The 24,689-nt window shown below is 41.9% G+C and overlaps 1 protein-coding gene across 1 annotated transcript; it reads right to left on the reverse strand.

Moving 5' to 3' along the window:
* Positions 1 to 1,115: 1,115 nt before the first annotated feature.
* LOC117256719 (apoptosis regulator BAX) lies at positions 1,116 to 24,382 on the reverse strand. The gene is made up of 6 exons (XM_033626315.2): positions 24,139 to 24,382; positions 12,763 to 12,811; positions 11,020 to 11,181; positions 9,217 to 9,349; positions 5,871 to 5,975; positions 1,116 to 5,753 (listed from the first exon to the last, which is right to left on the reverse strand). Exons 1-6 carry the CDS (start codon positions 24,206 to 24,208, stop codon positions 5,655 to 5,657), a joined length of 618 nt encoding a protein of 205 aa, XP_033482206.1. The 5' UTR covers positions 24,209 to 24,382; the 3' UTR covers positions 1,116 to 5,654.
* Between the last annotated feature and the right edge of the window lie 307 nt (positions 24,383 to 24,689).

Genomic DNA, 24,689 nt, shown 5'->3' on the forward strand with positions numbered 1-24,689 from the left:
AGTCCAATCGTCCTGGGCTGGAACACCTGTTCACAGGTGCCAGAAGTTGGTCAACTCCATGCAACACAGATGTGAAACAGTTCTCAGAAACAGCAGTCATACAACTAAATATTAGCTCAGTGATTCACAGGAAATATAAATCTTCGAGAATTTTTCAGTTTATATAGTAAATGTTTGAGTTTGTAAAGAAAAATGCTGACACTGCTATTTTTTGAACAACCTATTATTCCTTTTTTCTTCACTTTCTGTGAAGTAACAACAAATTTGACAAATTTTTCTTCATATATTGATTTGGGATTGAATGTGCAGTGTTCCCAATGCATTTGCGTGTATGGAAATAAAAGCTATTGTAAGGATTTTGGGTTTTACTCACTTTTTTAAACACACTGCTATTTTTTGAACACAACTGCAACCCCAGTGAGAGGGGCTACATGCAGAGGTTGACATCTAGGCTGACAAAGAAACAACTCCTAGCCCAGTGTTCTGACATCCACAAACGGCAACTGCTATCACAAGTAGAGACTGATGAAGTACAACAAACATGCTACAGTGCTACGGCAAGGGGGAGCCAGGGAGACAGGTCAAAGTGGGGATGTCATCATACCCACACTCTGAGAACAAGCCTTAATGACGCAGATTCCCTTACAACCACTGCAAATGATCCTTGAATTGAAACTCATGGATAAGCTGGTAACCCAGCACCCTTGTAGCTGATAACCAAGTACCCTCTGAAAGTCCGCTAGATGATGTGAATGCAGTACTTTGTACTATCCCTGCTAAGACCATAACTGAGACCAATCAGCTGTCTGTAAAAGACTTCCGCGAAGGCTGCACTTGAGTATCCTTGCTTCCTCTCTTCTTGACTCCTCCGAGCACATTCAGTGACTTTGGATGTCCTACAAGACCGATGGATTACCATGTCAAATGATGGAGGACAGAGGATAGAGTAGTTGAGGAGGGACATTGAGATGAACCCCTGTATGCTTCCCCTGGCCTGCAACATGTGGCTGTATAAATGCAATTCCACTGTAGGTTACTGCCACCTAGTGCACAAAAGTGTGTTACAACAACAATAAAGGCAGCTGACTCGTAACATCCACACAGCAGGCGATGAGTGTTATAACATGTTTTTAATTTATTCACAGAAATGAAGTCCAATGAGATTGTTAATCTAACAATAAAATAATCATTACATTTAAAAAAAAAAACACCACAGAACAGCAGATAAATAGTGTGATATCCCTCTCAAAAGTACACGATCAATTTGGAAGCAAAAAACCTGACAAAAGCAAATGTGGCACTAGGTAACAGCACCGAGGTCTGCTACAAGCCACTGACTGTTCCCCTAGAAATCATCCATAAAATCATCTGACCCTTATAAACTGCAATAAGCACAAAGCACTACTTTAAATAATTATTTCTTTATCTATTAACTACAGAACTGTGAAGAAAGATTTCATGTACTTAGAAACTGGTCCTGCTCCTCATATGTTAAGACTCTAATTGAAGATTATTACAAGTTTCAAACTAAAAGGCATAGTTCTTTTAGTCTTACAGTCACAGAGGTTTTACAGGTTTACAAAAACTACCCACATCTGTTCATTATAAAAATCCGTTGGAGAAGTGTGTGACGATAAAGTTGAAATACTGCAACAAGCAACCAGGCTGGAAAATGATAATCATGATGACCGTGAAGTTGGGTCTCCAGTCATGTTCTAAGTAAAAGCAACTCTTACAATGAGCTTCATGTCTTTACATGCAGATAGTTAACTATCTCAATCTGAGAAGTCAACTGTCGTCCACTTAAGCATTTTATGATTGTTCCTTAAACATCACCAAATGGAAAAGAAAGATAGAAAAAAGTCTCTACTTCCATCTCTTGTGCAACTTAGTGACAGAACAACATTCTGACCAACAGCTGCTGTAGGTTGTTGCTCAGTTTGCCATTAGCAGGTTAAAGTTTGAACATTTGTTCTGCTGCCTTTGCCTCTCTTATTCGTCTGTACTTGGTGCCATAAATAGCATCTTCCTGTTTTGGTGGTCAGACTGATTTGACAGTGGGTCCTAAATCTGCATCCAAGGCTAACAGTAGTTTCCAGGCTGCTGAATTCCTCAGTCAAATGACTATCATGCAGCGCTTGGACAGTATCACAGTATTACAGTATACCAGGGTATTCAGAAATCCTAATGGTATGATTTCCAATACCGTCAAAAATACAGACACTCCTTAAATAAACTGATATGGAGATGCTGTATTGAGAATGTATTGTATGTAGTGCATGGCATGCGCCACTAGAGGTCAGTCTCTTTTGGTGGAACAGGCAGCTGACTGCAAGTGGTGGGGATAACGCAAGCCCAAATGAAGTGCGCTGGGCTTTGAGGCCAATTTTAGAAGTGGCCAAACAGTGGAATAACATTAAGCATCCCGTCACGTGATGTCATTGGGCCTAAGATGACTTTTCCCCATAGACTTTGATTGGGAAAGAGACTATAAGATAGAGGAGATACATTTCTTGAGTGTGAAAACCCCCACGAAACTACTCTTTTGACTATCAGGATTTAATCTGATTGGTACGATAACCTTTGGAAAGTCTAAAAGAGCCTCCAGAATAAATTATTTTTCATCCCCATTGAAGTTAGCAAAGCACTAAACTGGAAATAGCCAGCTTGGCCGGTAGAAGTCTCTAGTGTGCTTGCTCCTAGGGCCCAATGATGGGAAGAGGTGCTAATCAGCCGGGTAATTTCATATAGCAGTTATACAGCTTTTTTGGCTTCACGGACCACTGAGCAACTTTCACAGGGATGAACCGGGTCCTACTGCCAATGTTGTATCCAGGTCTCTCAATACATTCGTGGAATAACGTTACAGGACTGTAAACAGCCATACCGTCATATACTGTATACATAAAAGCAGGAAGGTATATAAAAATCCACCCAACCCAATGTTTGACACATGTATCAACCAACCACATTCACACACAACAGGAAGACAATTACAGAGAGACAGAAGCAGCAAAAATGAGCTTTCTAACTGCTGGTACAGAGGATTACACGACCTCAGCTGTAAATGCTCCATCAGTGTTTTTAACAGCCAGTGTGCAACTGAGGTGTGTTCACAGCACAGTGATGGTCAGCTGATCACAGTTCATTAGCTACTAGATTGAATGTAAACACATAATCAACACCAGCAATAAAGTATCTCACCCTCTAAAAGAACTTCACCACACTAGTTGTAGGAGTTGTGTGGTGGGAGAACTTATTCCCAGTGCCATGGCTTCTGGAAGTCCCATTTATTTTCTGCTTAAACAACATTAGATGGTTGAATGATGGACATGAAACTCTCTCATTCAATTATCAGTAGAAAAGTTAGCAACCCTGATAGAAAATATCTGTATTTTTTTATAGATAGTCAACGGCAAATAAAAACAGAGCGGACATTTTCATTCAAATCAACATAGCTGGAAAGACGGAGTGGCGGCCATTATTATGTGTACTGTTGCCTATTCAACCATTGTAGCGGGCTAACTTCCGTAAAACCAAACCAACGTGCGGCAAGTCGTGAACTCACTGAGGTGAGGTTTTGCAGTAATGAGCAGTGGAGTACGTTTTCAAATAAGCAATCTGTTACCTTTAAAATAATATTGTATTTCCCTTTTTTTTTAATTTTGTTGCTCATGTTTGTTGAAACATGATTTACTTTGGTTGCCTCTGAAGACTGAGTAAGAGGCGCTGCTCAGTCGGCAGCTGCTGAATTGACAGCTGAGAGGCAGAGAGAGACAGCGGAGATAAACAGTGTGCTGATCTGCATATTTTCGTATCTAACTTGGTAAATAAACATTTAATTTTGACCAAACCTGAGTTGGTGATTGTTGAAACAGTGGAAAGACTGCTAACAAAATCAGTTTGGGTGAGTTGTGTTTAGTTTCTCTTGAGTTTGAACGAAGGGTGTTTAATAGTGAGTTGGGGGCCATGTCTACCAAAGCGTTTTTTTTCTGAGCCCAGTGAATTTTTTTAATTATTTGCAATGGGGGCGCATCGTACTTATGCTACCTTACAAATGCCAGAAGCATGCTGAGGCACTGAGCGCTGAATGTTGAAAAATTTAGGTAACTTAAGGTAAAACGCTGCGCTCGTCACTGTCAACAACAACAGTGGAGGAGGAATATGTTAATATGCTGAATAGATATTAATAAATGTGTCCTCTCATGAACCCACACAGGCTGGTGGGTCCTGGTGGGCTTCACCTTTCCCCTCATCCAGAGCAAGTTCTCCACCTTGTGCCGACGTGTATACTTCTGCGGATATTTTGTATCATAGCACCCAGACGCAACCGCGCTCCCAAACAATCCCAGCTAGGCATTTCCTGAAGAGTGCCTGGCATTTTCAGCTTGGAAAAAAACGCTGTGGTGAACACGTGGCCTTAACAACTGATGTGTGCTGTCAGCATGGCTACTAACAACAATCGCCATTTTCTTTTGAACTAGTCAAATTACCCCAGCAAATAGGTCGATGTCCTTTCTGCTTATTATATGATAACTGAAGGAGGCAAGTCGACAACATCCCTGAAGAAATATTTCAGTAAGAAATGCCCAATAACTGAGCTTGAATTTAAGATTACGTTTTGTAAAAAAAAAAATCTGATAATACCTTAAGCAGTTAAAATTATTTCACTCTCAGATTCAGGCTACTCAGACACTGTGTTTTGTTGGCAATGGAGCTTTTTGTGTGCAAATCATTTCATTAACAATATAATTAAATGATGCAAGGGCCCTGGAATGAGCAAATGGTGTGCAGCCATTGTTAATGTGGCACCAGTGCTTTTTGTGCTATGACATGCCAAAGAGTGTGCTGTTAAAAAGGTCTGCTGCAACAATGAAGCGCTCTGAATTCACCACATCTCTGATTTGTGCCTTTTGGCTTTCTTTTCACAGCCACAGTGACTGAGGTTCATCTACTAACCGATGGAAAAACATGGTTTCTTAAAAACAAAGCTGATATAATTACAGCTGATGGCCACAATATAAACCTATGGTATCTTTACATTAGCCGGGACATTCATGTGGTTTCATGTGAGGGATAGTATAACAAGAAAACTTTAAAATGGGAATTATTATACTTCTTTTACCAGTGTGTTTTTCCACTTTACAAGTCGTTTGGATTCTGTTGAGATGGCTCATTTGAGGTCTTCCGAAGACTGACAATTTGTATCTGATCTAAAAAGGGCTGTTGTCATCAAACTATTTTTCAGGTTTATTTATGTCTTCTCAGGTCTAGTTCAAATTTTGCTTAGACCAAAGACCCAGAGAAATTTTTACGCCGAACCCCACCCAGAGCTCCAATGTGGCTGCTAGAAGGTGTGCTGCAGCAGCTCTTGTACTTCCATACAGTTGCTGGTGAAGGATGATGGAGATCCCAGTAGACCTCTGGTTGTAAAGGCACTTTTTTGTTCTTGGAATCCTGAGAAGAGAAGAGAAGAGAAGAGAAGAGGTTTCCCCCCTCTGAGTACAGTACTTGACCTCCTCTGGTTGAAGAGATCGTGGTTGAGGAGTGGTTGTAATTAATGTCCAAAAACTCTTTAGTCTTTATCAATGAGTTGCGTTTATCCAGTAGACGGGACTGTAGCCCTGGTTGTGAGGTGGTAAGGTCCAGTGCTCTCAGCGTGTCTTTCTGTAGTAAACAATAGCTACTACCAATGCTACTGATGCTACTAAGGCTGCTGTCCTCCACCGAGATACACCACTGATCACACCCGCCTGGAAAGATCAAGAAAGCAAGATTAAGGGCTTTGGCTCCTACTGACAAGTCCTTACATTAGACCATAATACCATCTTGGAAGAATGATAGATCTTTATGGACAATGCATCACTCACCCAGCCTCCCTGCTGTACGAGCCAGGGGTAGATGTTCTCTCTGATGAACTGGAGAACCCAGCTGATGATTGTTCTGATGTTCTCTAGATGGTTGGTGGTCAGTGCCTTTAAAACAAAAACCAGACGACCTGTAATTTTAACTCAGAAGGTAATAGCTACTGAAGCCAGACTTCTGTGTATAATGTGAGGATGACGAATAAAGAGGCACAGGGACTAAATCCATTTAATCAGATTTTTTCTCTCACAGAGTTTACGACTGTTGTGACTCCAAGTGGCAAGCTGCTCAGGCTATCTCACAGTGAATGTAGTACATCTAAAGTATCTGAAGGGAACAGACTGCACACTGGTCTGAGGCCTCAGTCTGTTTGTTGACTAGGCTCTAGGCACTAGGCACTAGGCTTGGGCGGTATGTATGTTTTGGCTGGACCGAGGCAAGGCCAGTGAGTGAGTGAGTGAGTGAGTGAGTGAGTGATGAAGCTACACCACTGGTTGGAGTGAGTGATGATGTGAGAGTTGGTGTTTCCCCATTGGCCATTGCTCTTTTGAAATAAATAGGCGCTGACAAAGTCGTGGATGCTGACAGTCCTGTGCTGGGGGCTGTAAACACGCCGCATCGAACTGCCTGGAAAATGCCAAGTCCGGCGCTGGGTGTTGCTCTTGTGCTTACTTTGTGCCAACCTTCAAGGGGGCAGAGGCATGTTACGTCTGAGGTTGCTAAGCAATGATAACCAGCATCGAATCATAGCCTACTTACCAGAAATCCTGGTGAAAGTGCAGAGGTGATCTTCTTCCAGGCGCTGTTTATAAGTTTGTATTAGGCCTAGAATATTGTCCATGGGACAGATGTAAAGCTGTAGTAGCCCTGCACTAAATTGACAAACCTCTTTTTCATATTTACCACAGACTGATATTTACAGTAGAAGGGAAAGATATCTGCTGACTGTGTGGTTCCTCGTCACATGACATGCGATGTGCGCTGCTACGTTCCAAAGGTGAACTCTGTTTATCTCAGGGCACAGCCATCATGCCTTCAAAAACAGGCACTCGGGAATGTGTGCGCACCGCAATGGCATCGCTCTGGCATTTGAGCATGCCCGTCGCATTTTTTGAGGGCACAAAAAAAACATGGCATGTGTACAGCCCCTTACTGTATTCCTCATTTTCTGTAACCTGTGTGGCTCAATATCATGGTGGAATTAGTAAGCTAGCTAACTAGCTAGCTGCTGCAGGAGTAACATCAACTTAATGTTTCATTCACACACTCTTGTCACAGCATAGGAAAGCACAGGTGAGTGACAACTTTGTTCAGCTCATCTTCTGTAACAAGCCCTTTGAAGCCCATTTCCTTGAATTAAGTGCTGCGTTCTCCCTGATTCATGGGAACAGTTGATGTTTTGGTCCAGTTATAATACAGTTTAAGAGTTTAGGGAAAATCTTTGCAGATCCTACAGAAAGCAGAGATGATATGACACTTTACATGATGCATTTATCGGTCCTTCCTGCTTTCAAAACACCGAGCTCTGACAGTATACAGCTGCTCTGTCTGGCTGTGCTGGTTAAACCTTGAAAAATATCAAAGGTAAACTTTGCCGATTTCAATCAGATGAATGCTATTTGGCTTCGCCCGTGCAGCAAGTGCCATGAGCTCATTTGCTAAGTCCGCACACACACACCAATCCTAGCACCATACCAAAAAGTCAGTGTTTGTAGTTTTACCCTCCAACAACTTCATCCTCCATTATGTTTATCCATTAAAAACCACCTGACTCCCAGGCCGTCCATCCTTGAAGCCGAAGCCAAGCTTGTCTATTAGACCCAAGGGGCATCACTTGGTTTTTATTTTGTTAGCCACATTTTATGTTAGTCTCAAACTAAGTAATTTAGGGCTACTCCTATAAAAGTACTATAATTTGATATGTACTTTCTTGTATGTGACAGGGGTTAATTACTTTTTAAAATTATATTAAATGTTCTTTCATATTTCAATTTTAATATCTGAATATTCAAAAGAATTAAAAGGTCATCACTCTTAAAATACACACTTCCATTGTCATGCCATTATATTACCATGATATCAGAGGTATAATGGTCTGTCAGTATCGTTTATTGCAATTATTTCTGGGACATTATATCGTCCAACAAAAGTAGTTACTCTGACCTAAAAATAATAGTTCCACTTATGAAAACATTAGGGATGCACCGAATATTCGGTAACCGAATATATTCGGCTGAATATTGCAAAAAAACACACATTCGGTATTCAGTGGAATAAGTTTAAAGCAAGGCTGAATAATAGCGGCGTGTTTTGATAACGCAATCAAACAGCGTGCTGCGACCGGCGGAGTAAAATGTCGGCAGTGTGGCGATCTGTCCATCACCGCACTCGCATTTGCGACTAAAAATAGTTTTGAGCGAGCAAAATAGGCTTAAATCATTCAGCACGCTGTGCGAGCAGCCTCCAGATTTCAACCACCAGCAGAAACGAAAGGCGAATCCCATCGGTTGTGGGTTGAACGGGGGTCACAGACAGCAATGTATTCCTGTCAAAATCGGCGGCCATAGGCTTACCGGCGACGGAGGAGTCGGCTCCAATAATATCCTCTTCTTGGCGTGTGGACTGCCCAAAAGTACCTGAACAGCCGAGCCAGCCGAACACAGGTATGTGACGTGTCAGAGGAGAAACGAGCCGTTCACGGCCCACAAACGTCACCGCACTTTAGGGACTATTCTTTACTTATGAAGGGACTTGTCAGGGGAAGAGGGTGGCTGGTTGATTCTTATTTCATTTATTCATTTTATTTTGATCCCCCCTATGTTAATCACTTATTGATGCTGTTTTTGAAGTATGAATAAGTCAATAAGTAATTTATTCCATTGAAATATCATTGATGTATTATAGAAAAGTGATTTATCTTTTTATAAATGACAAAAGGCACATCGGCCTCATTTTCGCTATGGTATCGTGATACTACTCAGAACCATGATATTTTCATTGGTATCATACAGTGGGATCCAATTTTTGTACCGTGACAACACTAATCTGGAGGGGGTTCATCTGCAAAAACTAATGAAAAACTAAACAACAATATTCAGTATTCGGTACTCGGTATTCAGCCAAGCGCTTATTATATTCGGCTTTGGCGTCAGCCACAAATTTTCATTTCGGTGCATCCCTAGAAAACATGCAGTGGAGACCATCAGTTGAACCCCAATAGGTAACCATCCGCATACCACTGGGTAATAGCATCTAAATAAAAAAACGGTACCATACTTTAAAAATCTAGAATCTAGAATGCAGCCCTGTTACTAAGAGCTGCTCTGTGAGGAATCTGTTTCCGTGTGTTACCTTGTGTATGAGTCTGTAGGCCAGATGGAAGAGAGCCACCACTCGACCCCAGTTGATGCCATCAGTAAAGATGCTCCTGGCCACCTTCATGAAGATGTCCTGAGCACAGTTGCTCGGAACCTGGTTGATCAGTCTGACAGGAAGAAATGGACAGAGTTGGATAGAAAAATGCATTCAATTTCACCTGTTGGCAGATTTCTCTGAAATTTGTTCTGCATCACAAGTAGTGTTTATTGTACATGTGTTCTGGCACAGCTGTTTCACTGTACAACAGATAGGTATTCAGTTAAAATACGAAGAGGTCCAGTTACTTGAATTCCCTCCCAGCAAAGGTCCGAACCTCATAAATTGCGTCCTATAACCTATCTCCACGTCCATCTAACTATAAGGCAAGGAAGAAAGGTAGGTGGGACTGTCCTTTGCACATATCGAGAACTGGTCATCCAGTCTACTTCACACTTGGCAGGTTTGTTGCTGGGGACCCAAGGGCATGCAGTACAGGTGTGCCATATCATCTCATTCACAATAATACTAGTATAATTTTTAATAGGATATGAAAAATTCATCTCATGATACCCGTAATATTTCGAATTATTGACATATTGACGTCATACTGTTACCCATGGCAACAACAGCGAAATTATTACGGACTCCGCAGTGGTTCCAAAAAGAGGAGCAGCTTCAGTAGTGTGGAATAAACTGTGGCGTCCTGAATGTTTTATGAACAGCCCTGGACCTCTCAGACTCTTTTAGCGAGTTACCGCTCAGAGGGAACTCATTCAGCGGTTCCTCTGGCAGCAGCACAGCGTCTCTCCCTCTCCTTTCTTGCCATGCGCACATGGGAGTCGGTGTCATCGGCCAGTTTGAACAGGTGGGTTTTGAGATGGGATTTGAAGAATGTTACGACTAAGCAAGTGACTAATATGCCTATTTAGAATGAATGCCCCCACTAAGTGTACCTCACCTGTGCTTCTGAACAGGTAGCCGGTCAGTGGACTTGAGTGTTTTCCAGTGGTGGATTTAGTGATTTTGGGTCCCCAGGCATCTTGCTTTACTTTTCACATTTCACTAACTGAATGTTGGTATCAGGCAGAGTTAGAAGTGATCAAAAAGTTTTGTCCTGAAACTATGATAATAACAATTATAGAACTACAATAAAACTATTTAAAACCACACTATAAAAGTCCTGCATTTGAATTTTTACTTAAAGTGAAAAGTGAAAGAAAAGGTAAATGTTTTCCTCTGAAGCAGCAGTAGAAGTACACAGTAAGTAAGCATTATACTGCTGAACTGCATACTTTGGGAACCTTCTGTACATTATTTCAAAATACAATGAAATAGAAAGATTATTCATTCACTTTTCATATATAAACATCACAGTTAATGTGTAGCTGTTTGGGGCCCGGTTGTGTTCCATACTATTTCAACAATACTGTCAATTTTCAAAGTAAGATACTTTAATCATACAAAAAAACTGAACTCGAGAGATTAATCCTGACAGTGACTGATAGATTTCAAGTAAAGACATCTTGAAAGACTCAGAATTGAGTATTTTTACTGTTTAAATTTAGAGGTCCTATATTGGCACCTTGAAACAACTACATTTCTAACACTTTAGATGTTATTAACATTGGTAAGCTCCGCCATGTTCCCAGCTAACACCAGCAAACTTGCCCCTCCACTCCACAACATTAAATTGCCCTTAGTTTCCCTGAGACTTTGTGTGTATGTTTTGTCTTGTTTAAAACTATTTAACAGCTTTTAAACTGTCCACCAGTTGTGTCTGTATGATGTGGAGCTTACCGTTGGAGTTCAACATTCCTGTTAATGTCATCTGCAATCTTGATTAAATGTTTCACCACTTCTTTGATTTGTGGATCCTGTTGTTCATTTGGCCTTCCTCCCAGATGCTCAGCGGACACGTGTCGACCAGGCTCCTCTGCGTTTATGCGTTGAGTCACATACCTAGGACAGAGCAAAAAAAAAAAAACTGACTTTGACAGATTCCCACTTGATTTACGTAATTCAGACTGTTAAGGACTCATTTTCGCTTCAGAATGCCTTTAACTCTGAATGAGGACTGTGGATTTGGTCCTCCATCACTAACATGGAAATCACTTTAGTAAGGGGTCTCTCTACAGTCAATGTAAACAAACGGAGTGACTACAGAAACCAATAAATCTTTGAAGTACAGATGGACATGTTAATATTTAGGACTTGGAAAAATGTAAACTTTCAGTCTTTCAGTGTCCTTTGAGACACAAGCATACTTATTGATTACAGTGAAAGTCTGAGACTGGAGGGGCATCCAATATCTGGGTGAAGGCTGGCAGCATGAGAAGCACATTATCTGAACCCAGATCAGCCTAAACTTGAAAAAATTCCTGCAACCAGTGCTCCAACCCTGTAGAAGTGGTGAGTAGGCACTCACGGGGGGGGCTGGAGCCTATCCCAGCTAACATTGGGTGAGAGGCAGGGTACACCCTGGACAGGTCGCCAGACTATCACAGGGCTGACACATAGAGACAAACAACCATTCACACTCACACCTATGGACAATTTAGAGTCACCAGTTAACCTGCATGTCTTTGGACTGTGGGAGGAAGCTGAGGTGGCTCCTTGACCCCAGGGTTCAAACGCCCCACCCCAGGTTCAAACCAGGAACCCATTTGCTGTAACCCAACCCAACGCAAGTGCTGTATAAATAAAGTTTATTATCATTATTAAATACTACTACTACCAATATAAATAATAAGGGCTGTCCCCTAACAGTCAACCAAATGTTAGTCGACCAGAAAGGTCATTAGTCAATAAGATTTCATTAGTCGCTCAGTCGCAGGGAAAAAAAAAAAAAAAGTGCCTTGCCAAAATAAGCCAAAACCTGTATGACTGGACCATGTGAGAATTTGAAAGGACAGATACAGGAAGTGGCCACACTCAGCAGTCAGACAGGAGTCAGGTTACAAACCAATCACAGCCAACAGATATCTTTCCCTTCTTCTGTAAATATTCAGTCTGATAAATACGGAAAAGTTGATCATGTTAGTGCAGGGCTACCCAGAGCTTTACATCTGTCCCACAGACGATAGGCCTACACACTTATAAAGAGCTCCTGGAAGAAGATCAGCTCTGCACTAGGGATTTCAGGTAAATAGGCTATAGGATGCTTGTTAAGGTTGCTTAGCAACTTCTGACGCAACCTGCCGCAGGGCTCTTGAAAGCTGCCACAAAAGAGGCACGAGAGTAGCACCCGCCGCCTGACCTCGCGTTTTCTAGGCAGTTTAAGACGCAGCATGTGTACGGCCCCTAATTTCCAGGGCTGGTACCTGCGGTTATTCCACAGGCTAGTTAATAACATGTCGGGCAGGAAATTTAAAGTGTCGACTACAAACATGACGTATCATCTGAAACATGGAAGTAGCTACATGCCCATTAGCCGACAGCGTCATTAACAGGCGGCTCACTCAGTGTGTGATGTGCACTTGTAGATAAAATATAGGCCTATATGTAATACAATTATAATAAAGTTATTATGATGAGACTTACCCTCTGAGGACCACTGCTCCTTGCTCCAGGATGGGATCATCAATAACATCTGAAACAATGAGAGAATGGGTTAATTTTCTGCAATCATTTCAATCACCATTTAACTGATGTTTAAATGTATACAAAAGTTTTACTTTGTGCAACAACTTTAATAAGTCTGCTAAAATATTGTTTAGGCTATAATTTAACAAAATTTTACAAACAGTTTGCTATTAAAATTACTGACGCTGAATATGATTTTTTCAGATCCGTATCAACAAAACTACGTACATCATTTATACATTGAAATTAAATTCTGGAATGGTATTCAACACAGATAAAACGAAAGTTATGTCTACAACTAAAATACCATAAGAATACAGACTTAATGTAACATTTGGCAGTGCAATTTCCATGTGATTTAAATACTCTTTACCACAACTTTACCAACTTTTCCCAAAAATGGCAAAATGAAACATGTCTTTTGATTACAAGTACATAACAATGTCCGATGGTTGGGGAAATAGTAACGTGTTATTAAAAGGTTTGGGGTCTGGTCTGCCAAACGTTCTCTCAACAATTTAAGCTGTCTTTGTTGCCTTTATTGGCAACTCTTTTTTCAAATTATGAGTGAAAATTCACAACTGCAACAGCTGCTTTCAAAAGTTTCTCTTTTTGATTTAGGCTATTTTTAAAAAGTTTTCCACAAATGTCTCAGTGTGACGTCGCCGTCCCAATTATATCATCGGTAAATCCGTCATTGTGCCGTCATGAGTCCAGTCTTTAACCCCATAGACTCACAAGTCAGTCTTTAGACGCTTTGCTTAACTAAAGACTGATTACTTTCTCCCTGATTTTGTGTTTAGATGGGCGGATACAATTTCAGAGTTTAAAAAAACTCCCTACGTTGCAGAACCAATAATAAATCTGCAGGGCGGTCCTTTGGTGGCTCGCTGAACTCTTGTGCTCGTAAACATAGTCCGACTAGAAACACGTGTAGTGGTACAAAATGGCTCAAGTCACGCTCGCAGAAAACGCCGTCAAAGTTAGTGGATGTTTGTCGCGTTTGCGGCGACACATTCTCGCCAACTAAAAGAAACAAACATAATATTTTACAAGGCCATGACTCATCCGTCTGGCCGGACTATAGAGGGAATCGCCTTGTTGTTTACAAATACTTCCGGGTGGAAAACCAGCAGAGCTTTTAGTTATATATATATACACACACATACATATATATGTATGTATATATATCACATTTTCTCATCACTGTATCACAGTTTAGACTAATCCGATGTTTGTAAAGTCCATAAACACAATGATTGAACAAACATTACTATTTCTGTGTGCACGTTTAGCTGGGCTAACCGTTAGCTGTTAGCCCTGTTAGCCGTTAGCGATGTCTGTAATAGATAATAACTCATTAAACGGTCCGTGAAAAAAATATCTTTTCCAGCGGATATCTTAGTTACAACATGATTTAGCTAGCAAAGAAGTTTTGTGTTGCTATGTGTGGTATTTATTCAGTTTTGGGAAATCACGATGTCTAGAAAGCATCAGTGGCTGCAGCTGACAGGGACAGCTAACACGAAGTTAGCAACAAAGCTAACATCAGGACGTCATCTGTTAAAAGCCTCCCGTTGTCGGATACGACATGAAACTACTCCAGTTAGCTCAATCATGTTATAACTAAGATATCCGCTGGAAAAAATATTTTCTTCACGGATGAGCACACGTTTGATAAAACGGAGTTTAATCTCTCAGCATCCATTTTCAAGCTCTCTGTGTGTTTGTTTCCTTGCGGACGAGAAAAGGAGGAGCGCACATTTCCGAGAAGGCGTGTCCTTTTCAAAAATGCAAGAGGCGTTGCTTTGTTGCCGGCCATTTTCGCCGGTGTGTTAAACAGACTTTAGAAAGGAGTGTCCCCAGACTATCAGAAGGCGGAGATCTCTGACTGTCTGGTGGCGAGACTATTAATCCCATAATTAAGCTGTTTTCATTACTTGAGAATCATGCATTTGTTTTGTGTATTGAAAGGAAAAGGTTTTGTTGCAGTTGTACCTCAAATAAATTCTGAAACCTCGTCCAGACTTAAGCGGGCAGCTCTCTCAGCTCCAGCAGACCTACAGACTCACACTGTCCTGACTCAGGCAAATATCTGCCTGTTTTATTGCTTTGTTTGTCACTGGCTGCACTTTAATTACCGGGTAGAGCAGACAAAAGGCCTTTAAGGCTCTTTATAATGCACACATTCAATCGACATATATTCAAGAGCTAATCTGAAAACCTGACGACAGTAAGTTAGACCAGCAGCACTGAACCAGCTCTAAGACACAGCATCTTGGGTGATGTTCTCTAACGATGTATTTTTTTTGGCAAGTTTATGAGATGTTTTGAGCAGAATAGTGCACAGATGTAGGGGTAGTCATGTGGTGCCTGACAGATAGGACACGCACTGCATTGCTGGTGTCCAAGTGGCAGTGCAGCCATAGGTTGCAGGACCACCTTACTTGTTGTTTCGACAGAACAAAATGAGGCTTGGGATTACTTATTTGCCATCAAGAAAGCGGTATGGAGTAAAAAGGTCCAAAAACCTTTTGGTTTGTGATCCTTGGGGAAGCTAACATCATCAACCACCCTGACGTTATCAACAGATTCTGTCACTGAGGAGGGAGTTTTTTTTTTTACCGTGTTTAACCAAAAAGCCAGCGAGATCTCTGTGGTGTCTCCACATCAGGGAGAACATTTGATTATTTACACAGAGCATAGACTGTAAAAAATAATGGACATATCATCCACAATTTTTCAAGATGAAAATGGCAAAATAACCAATTTAATGTGTACCAAACTGAACAGAACGGGACTCCTGATGAAAACAAGGCTTTGTCACTCATTGGGGTCTGGTGGATCACAAGAAGGGCCTGCTGCAGGCATCATCCTTATGTGGGGCTCTGCTGTGTGGCAGTCAATTAGATGTGGCTGCTCTTTACAGTGCTACCAAACTGGGAGCAAGACAATATTGTGTTCAATAAAGACTGTAAAAATAATGGACATAGCTACTGTGATGTCACCCATTGGTTTGTGGACTCTATCAGAAAGACAGCCTGTCAGTCAAAGGGGCCCGCCCTTAATTATGCGCAACTTAATATGTCATGATGTCAACCAATGATAGGCAAATGTTTGTCTGCAGAGTTTACATATCACCTTTGGTTCGTCCTTCACCTTTTCAAAATGATCCCACACTTTGGATTTCTGCCTGACCTGACTCCTGTCTGACTGCTGAGCGTGGCCACTTCTTGTGTCTGTCCTTTCAAATTTAACTCCCACTAGGGGTGAGTCCGTGTACACGTTTACACGTGTTTGAGATCATAAACGGTTATGAAAAATTAGTACACGAAAAACAAATTTTTGATACTAATTGTTGACTAACTGTGATAGACTGTGAAAATGACAAGAAATGGTGTGAGACCGGGTTTAGCAACAGGTCAGTAGCGTACGTGCTCCGTTCTATTAAAAAGGCGCGGTCGTTAAGGGGGTCGTTCGCCAGTGGGCTACAATGAGTTCCGGGCCATCAAATCACAGCATCCGCGGTGAGAGGACACGGAATTGTTTGCGCTTTTACACACAAGTTGGTGGTGAAGTGGTGCACATGACTCGTGCTACGGACGGTCAGACAGACGAGCCACGTATCTCGGTGCCGCTTAAAAACAGCTAATAAATCTGGCTACATCTTTCCCACATCAAATATCCGTGATCGCCTTGACCCGTGTGCGTAAAAGCGCACACAATTCCGTGTCCTCTCACCACGGATGCTATGATTTAATGGCCAGATACTCATTGTAGCCCACTCTTATAAGACCCAATAATAATAACAATAATAATAATAAGTTACTGTGGACCTATATGCCATGCCTTTTAATACAATTACCAGAGGAGTTCACTGAAAAACAGGTAATGTCAGCATGAATTACTCGAGTGCATCCCCGAGGAAAAACGCTGACATGCATGGGAAATACTGCTTCTACAGGCTCGCCATAGCTTACTGTCAGGACTCAGGGACCAGAATTTGGGATGGCGGACCGTCGGAATGGCGATATTTCGGTGTGGCGGCCTGTAACCGTTGGTTAAATGGCCCGTTCGGTTGGGGCTTTACTGGTATAATGCAATAGCACCACCCAGTGGTGAAACCCGTGTACACGAAAAAATGACCCACTCTAAACGTTAAGAGATTTTTGTACTCGAACTCACCCCTAATTCCCACATGGTCCAGTCACATAGGTTTTGATTTATTTTGACAAGGTGCAGCTCCTAGTAGAGTTTCAGGTTTTTTTTTCCTGCAACTAAGTGACCAATGGAATTTAGCCGACTAGTGACCTTTCTGGTTGACTAACGTTTGGTCTACTATTAGGAGGCAGCCCTAAGCAAATGGCACTGCTTTTAATTTAACAAGAGTTCTTCTTTGAACACAGGTATATTTTCAAGGTGGCAATCTCTCATAAGGGCCCATTCTCCACCCAAAACATTGGCTGTGTCTGAAATCATTCACTCATTCCCTACTGACTATGTAGGGAGTTCAGTAGAGGACTATATAGTGAGCTCATCTGTAACATGAAAAAACACTATTTTTCTACAGTTGATAAATAACATTACAAAGTACTTTGGCTGCTTATGTTGTGTTGCGAGATGTGCTGCTCTGCTCACATTTAACATATTACTAACATAACAGTGGCAGAGAGACAAGTGGAGACAGAGCAGCATGTCCTACTAATGTCAGTAATTTTCCGTTTAACCTTTAATGTGTTGAAGTTTGTTTTAAGAGTCACTTGAGAAAATCAACTGCCAATTTATTTTAATTTTTTCAGGGACCGACAACTACACGTTAAACAGACAGTTTATTACACGGCAAAGAAAAGCTGGTAAAACAAACTTAAACGTCATTATAAGTTAAACATGCACAGCAGGTTGTAACGGGTTGCTCTCTCTCCCCTCGTCCGTCCTTAGTCTGTCTTGGTGTCCGTCCCATATAGTCCGTTCATTCCTTTGACGCAATGCATGATGGGATATACTGCCTGGTTAGTAACCACTGGTTGTACACTACTTTTCACGGTGGATTGTGGGATACTTTGAGTCCACTATATAGTAGGGGTGTAACGATCCATCGATGTAGATCGATATATCGATTCAATGATCAACGTTTCAGTATAACCAATGCAAAGTGAAAACATCGATCCATATTGTCATCTTTAGGATACGCTTTTATTTTGAAAGTCTGTGTCACAATCAAACAACAGCGGGCAGATTGATGAGGTTAGCGTATTTTTACTTGGGAATATATCAGCAGCGTGGAAATAATTTGGATTTCAGAGAAAATACAGGACAACAGACAGAGCACGTTGTACATAAACAATGTCGTTATGAGAATAAACACGTCGTAACGTTACCCGCCTGCACGAGTGTCTCACTCCGCTAACTTCTCACTACAGCAACATTAGCTGCTCTGTTTTAACAGTGATCACCTGAAAAAAGAAGGAGTAGTTTGCCTTCAGGGTTTTAAGCCAGATAGACCTGAAGTTTAAGGAAAAAGATGATGGTTTGGGTTGAAACGACGAGATATCTTTGAAAGCCGAAAGCAGAAAGCCCTGAAGGCTAACTTATCCCATGTGCTGTTTACTGTGTTAGCTGGAGTCAGTATAAAGTAAACCTTACTGCACTTAAGTGGTTGCAATTATTTACATTATTTATGTGTTGTTTTTATCTTTTATGGCCAAAAGCAAAAAAGTAGTGATGGGTCGTACCGTGCTGGTGCTTCGAAGCGTGTGTCGGGAAATCCTGGAAGTGTTTAGTGAACGCGTATCAATGCTTGTGTCACTGATGACGTTCGAAGCCTCGCTGGTTCAGGAAGTGGTTCGAGTATTGGCGCGATTTATGAACATATTTAAACCAATATGGATCCGTTCACACTTCGTGGGTTAGTGTTGGCGATTTGTTGGTTTGTGTGTGACATAGAGGTGCATTTTGATTAGGGCTGCACGGTATATGCGGTAGATGGTAGAAATGATATAAATTTGGCCCACGGTAGAGATTTGTGCTCTACCGTCCTATCGTCGATGACCTCATCGCACCTGCCTCAGTGTGAAAATGGCTGCGAGCACAGAGACAGCGGAGCAAGAGGAGCTGGTTCATGTCCGTGATTTAGCGTAGCACGTGCAACATGTGTTGCTGGAGAACTTGTGAGTGAGTGAGTTAATGTTTTATGAACAGCCCCGGACTTCTCAGACTCTTTTAGCGACTTATCGCTCAGAGGGAACTCATTCAGTGTCTCCTCTGGCAGCAGCACAGCATCTCTCCCTCTCCTCTCTCGCCGTGCGCACACGGGAGTTGGTTTTCGGCAAGAAAGTTTGTCATAAACCTTTGGTAATGTAAACCTATGTGACGCTAGGGGCTCCACAAAAAAACTCCATATGTGAATGTGTGATAGTTGTGGTATCATAACAGCCTGTCACAGGTTACAGCGTGATGATTAGAGGAGAAATGGCAGAGCATAAAGGTCCAGGTGGAAAAAACACAACTCATTTAGGATGTTGCTAAAAGAAGGAAATTACCTTTTGATATAGATCCCAGGGGACATTTTGCACCATAGAGTACTGGGTTTTAATTTTGAGTTTTGAGATCTGCATTCTGCACAATAAATGCTCTAAAAAATACATTATATCTTTGCTTTTGTTGTTGTTGTTGTTTTTTTTTTTATCAATTTAGCTTTGCTAAGGGACTACAAAACCCATTCAGAAACACTTCTATTATAACTTTTACACTTAAATTTATACCGCGATATATACCGTTACCGTGAAGGGATTCGATTTATACCGTGATATGAATTTTAGGTCATACCGCCCAGCCCTAATTTTGATATACTGCTGCTTATTTTGATGGAGCCTGTGTGAAAGAGAAAGTGTGGAAACATTTTGATCTAACCTCTCCTAATAAGGTAAGTACACTTTCAGTAACACTATTACATGTGTTTTATGTTTGTTATGCAATGTACTATACTATAGTTTTCACCAAAGCAGAAGTTGTTTCTAAAAGGAGGAATCATCTGGACTCCAGCACAGTTGAACTTATTTTGTTTCTGAATAAAAGGAATAAAGTCCTTAAGTTGCACAAACAAATGCACTGCCTTCTTCATGTTCACGAGCACATTCACTGCCCCATACCTTGTTTAAACACTGCAACAGTTTGAAAACAATTGTTCCCCTATCATTATGAGTTATTCAAAAGTTGACAAAACTATGTATTGATAAAAAAATTGACACGTAATATTAGATTCCATTGTATTGTCATGTTACAGACCCATAATTCACTAAACAAAAATAGAAATTTCATTTATATGAATGAATACATGAACGATACATGAAATGCATTTATTAAGATGAACTGATTTCTTCTATTTGTCATTCATATGGCTGCACTGTTGAAGGACAGTCTTGAGTGTCTCAATATTATGGATGGATTAGTGGAGCCCTGTAATCATTTTTAAACTTTTCCTACTTTATATTTTTGAATACTGAGATTGGTGTGTGTTAGGTTCTGACTATTCAGCTGGGGTTCTCTTAGTCCCTAGTTGAGTTATGCCCAGTGACTTAAAAGCTTTTTTCAGCCTTTTTTCAGTCACTTTAACTCTCCCCTTTTCCCATTCAACTAGTCTGAGTCTGTATAACTTGTATGTTCTTATGTTTTCAGTGTATTTGCATGTTTCTATTAATGGACTGACTCAGGTGCAACAGTCTTGACAATTGTTCTGTGTCAGCCTGTCATTGGCTGCAGCTGCAACACAGATGGTTTCTATTGCCTCTCATTATACCTTGCATTGTGATTGGTGCTAGAACTTTACCAGTGTATATAGCAGGCTTTCAGTGTCTTTGTCTCTGTTTGATACACTGAAGAAGGCTTAGGCCGAAACGTTTGTTTGACTGTGTGTTGCCCTAGTAAATTATACATTTTGACTTTTTTGTCTTTTGTGAGTGCGGTTGCCCACAAGTTTTTTTTCAGTCTTGAGTGTTACAGATTGATAAAATTACCTATAATATATCTGGCTGTTTCACATGCTGTGTCTTGAATCGCATGCTTCCGTACTTACACTTAATATTTTGAGTGCATAAGAGCATTCACACTGAGAAGTATGGAAAAATGCAGTGCACTGTGAGTACCCAGATGGTGCACTCAAAATGGTCAAGAAGTTGAGTGTGGAACTATGGACACTTCTCGCACTCAATGGTCGCCATCTTGGCTACGTAGCGAAAGGGGAGGGACCACTTTTCAAACTGCAAATAGGACTGTGCCACCGTGAACGCCGCTTCATTTTGTACTAAGCACCACTATACTGTTGTCGGGTATAAGCCAGCAGTATGTTTGTTGGGTTAATTTAGCAGTCTGTAATGATTTGGTACCGCGAACGATAACGCTAATGCTAGTTTGCTAACTAGCTAATTTGCGATCGTCATTTCCGGTGAGTGCACAACGGCAGTGTTTGGTTTGAGACAACACTACCCTGTTGAAATTTGCGCACAATCTACGCCAATGAATACATAGTGCACATAGTATACTACATGGAAAAAAAATAAAAATAGGTGTGTGCAAACTGTAAAAAATATTTAGGGGCACGTATGCGCATAAAAAATCAGCCGAAGCAGCCTATATTTTTGTCAATAAAAAAATATGATAATCTAACCGCAAATGTTGGAGGAACTCCAGCCACCTTCCCTCTTCCCTCTTCCCCATGTGACATGGTTAAGAACCACACCACCCGCGGAAGCGCCGCGAATAGCCTCGAAGTGCCGAGAAGTGAAGCCAGTTTCCTTTCGGCACCCATGTTAACCGATTGTGTCATCCACACCGGCCGCACCGCGCAGCTCCGCCGCCGGCCCTGCAGCGATCATTTCGGCGTCTGGTCTATTTTCTGCGCGAGCCGCGAGCTAATGTGTCAAGCTGGGTAGTTACCCATGATGGAAAAACAGCCCCAAATGTGACGAAGACAACAGCTGGGAGCAGCGTGGAGAAATGCGCGTCTGATGTGAACGGAAGTGCTCTGGCTCGCGGGAGAATTTCGGTGCGCTGCGCTTCGCAGTCAGGGCAGGCCCTGGCGTTATGGCCGGTTTTCCAAGCCACTGTCGGCACAGTGAATAGGCCTATAGTCCCACTGTCGGCAGCGTGGAAATAAGTCAAAGTGTGGAGAAGACGCAGTTAGGGACCGTTCGCCACGGTACCGCTGCTGGGCAGGATGGAAATAAGTCCTGCAGAGTTGGACCTGGAGAATGTTTTAGGATAGTAATAACATCAGTGTTTCCGCTACATTCGTTATTATTGCCGTCGCTGCTGCTCCTTCAAAACATTTTTGCAAGTGCACCACCACTCTGAGACATCTGTGCACTTGCACAGCGCAGCAGCCAGTATAGTGAGGAGAGCAGCGGTGAGGGGAGTGGGGAGTGGGGGAAGGCTCCTATTTAGGGATGCACCGAATATATTCGGCCGAATATTGCAAAAAAACACACATTCGCTATTCGGTGGAATAAGTGAAAAGCAAGGCCGAATAATAGCGGCGTGTTTTGATAACGCAATCAAACAGCGTGCAGTGACGGATGGAGTAAAATGTCGGCAGTGAGGCGATAAACAATAACGGCGAATCCCGCCGGTTGTGGGTTGAACGGGGGTCACAGACACGGACAGGAATACGTATTCCTGTCAAATACGGCGGCGCATTATAACGGCTTACCGGCGAAGAAGTCCGGCTCCAGGTGAATAACTTGTTGTCATGACTGCCCAAAAGTACCTGAACAGCTGAGCCATGGGGGCACACAGTATGTGTCGTATCAGAGGAGAAACTTTAGGGACTGTTCGTTACTTATGAAGAGACTGTCAGGGGAGGAGGGTGGGTGTTTTTTTTAATTTCATTTATTTATTTTATTTTGATCCCCCCTATGTTCATCACTGATCGATGCTGTTTTTGAAGTATGAATAAGTCAATAAGTAATTTATTCCATTGAAATATCAGTGATGTATTATAGAAAAGTGATTTATCTTTTTATAAATGACAAAAGGCACATCTGCCTCAGAACCATGATACTTTCACTGGTATTGTACCATGGGTCCCAACTGAGGGATGAGGAAACACTGAACATTATAGGCTATAAGATAATCATCTTGCAAAGATAATATATATAAGATAATAACATTAAAGACAAAATTAAATCGCAATATTTTTTCAAAACTTGATGATTTTACTTTTCTGTACATTTTGTATACAAATTCATTAAATAATTTTGCTTGTAAATGTCTATTTGCATCACGTTTATTACGGAAAACACATTATTTGATCAATTTATATTGTGCCCCTAAAGTTCTTTGTGCGCTCCTTACTTTTTCAACTTAGGAGCACATGTGCTCCTTGGGAAAAAAGTTAGCGTCAAGCCCTGGGAGGTATGTGATTTGAGACACACCAACAGTCTTTGATCAGCAGGGGGGTTTGTGTGCACATGAAGCCTTGAGAAATTAACCTTTTTGTGAACCATTCGGCTGGAAGGCTTCAAGAAGCTTCATCTCGCCATCGCTACAAAAAATAAATGGATGGCAGCTTCGTCTGTGACAGGCTGTGTTAAATGATCAGATTTCGTCTCATATCGATCGCAGGCCCCTTAATCGCATCAAATCATATCATGGCAGACTTTGTAATATCAGCAAATATCGTATTGTTGTCCAACGAGTCAATATAATATTGTATTGTGATGTAACTGGTGATTTACACCCCGACTACAACTACTGCACCTCCCCCGGGGCCCCAGTGCAACCGTACTGCCTGCACTGGTTATATTTACACCCCTGACTGCTATGTCATAAGATACACATCAAAAGAACCACAGTCATATTGTTCAGTGTTTGATCTCCATTTTGGGGGTTAACCACAGGAACTGCAGTAAAGCTGTCTCTCTCACCAGGTAACGTGATAAATGTCAGGTAGTCTTGCACAACACAGCTGACGCTAGCTCAGGGTTCAATACACCTCAGATACAGCCCTGTTCCTCCTCAGATACTGCGGTTTCCTCCTGTATGCACGGTGATTAGGTTTTGGGTAGCTGTGGCACAGATATCTGATTGATGTTAGGGTGAGGTTTGGGCCTTAAACACCACAGGGGACGACAAGTCGGGGTGAGGGACAGGGGTGAAGGTGAGGGTGACGAGAGGAAGCAAACTTCGATACAGACGTCTCTCCGTCCTTGATAAGATAACATGACGTCACCAGGAAGTTAAATTAGACACTAAAGTTCAGAGGAAATCCAACAAAGTTCGGTTTTAGTGAAAAAATGGTCGCTTCAGCTGGTCTGTTACACCTGACATGGCTTCACATACCTTCCCCACCCACGGCGCCCTGAGGCTCCTGGTCTCCTTCTCGGTCCTCTTCTTCTCGGCTGTCAGCCATAACTTCTAACTCTGTGTCGGCTCGGAGCGAGCTCGGAGCAATGAAGGAGGAATTAGATGTTTGGTTACAACATTTAACGCTGGCTTAACCGAAAACAAAGTGGCTACCCCGGACGTGTCTGACCCGTGAAAAGTTTTCGCCTTCCACTGAAGAACAAGGAAGTGACGCGGAAGCGCGCAGCGGCCACCGGGTGGCACGCCTCGTTTTTCCCCGGTGGGAATCAAGCTTCGAGGAAATCACACAGAAAACAAACTATCCCCATGAGTACCGTCCACATTAAAACCACACAGTCTCTGCTGTTACCTAATCTGTTTGAAGTAATAACTTTGCGGACATACCAGATGTCCATGTTGGCCCATATGGTAACAGGGAGATGCAATGAAATGTGAAAATACTGCATTCCTGAACGTCTCACGGGCCTCTGGGTGTTCAGATAACCTCCACTCAGGACTACACTGTTTATTCCTGATGGGGGTGACGT

This window comes from Epinephelus lanceolatus, chromosome 2 (assembly GCF_041903045.1).
Source record: "Epinephelus lanceolatus isolate andai-2023 chromosome 2, ASM4190304v1, whole genome shotgun sequence".
In the NCBI taxonomy this organism is placed as follows: Eukaryota; Metazoa; Chordata; class Actinopteri; order Perciformes; family Serranidae; genus Epinephelus; species Epinephelus lanceolatus.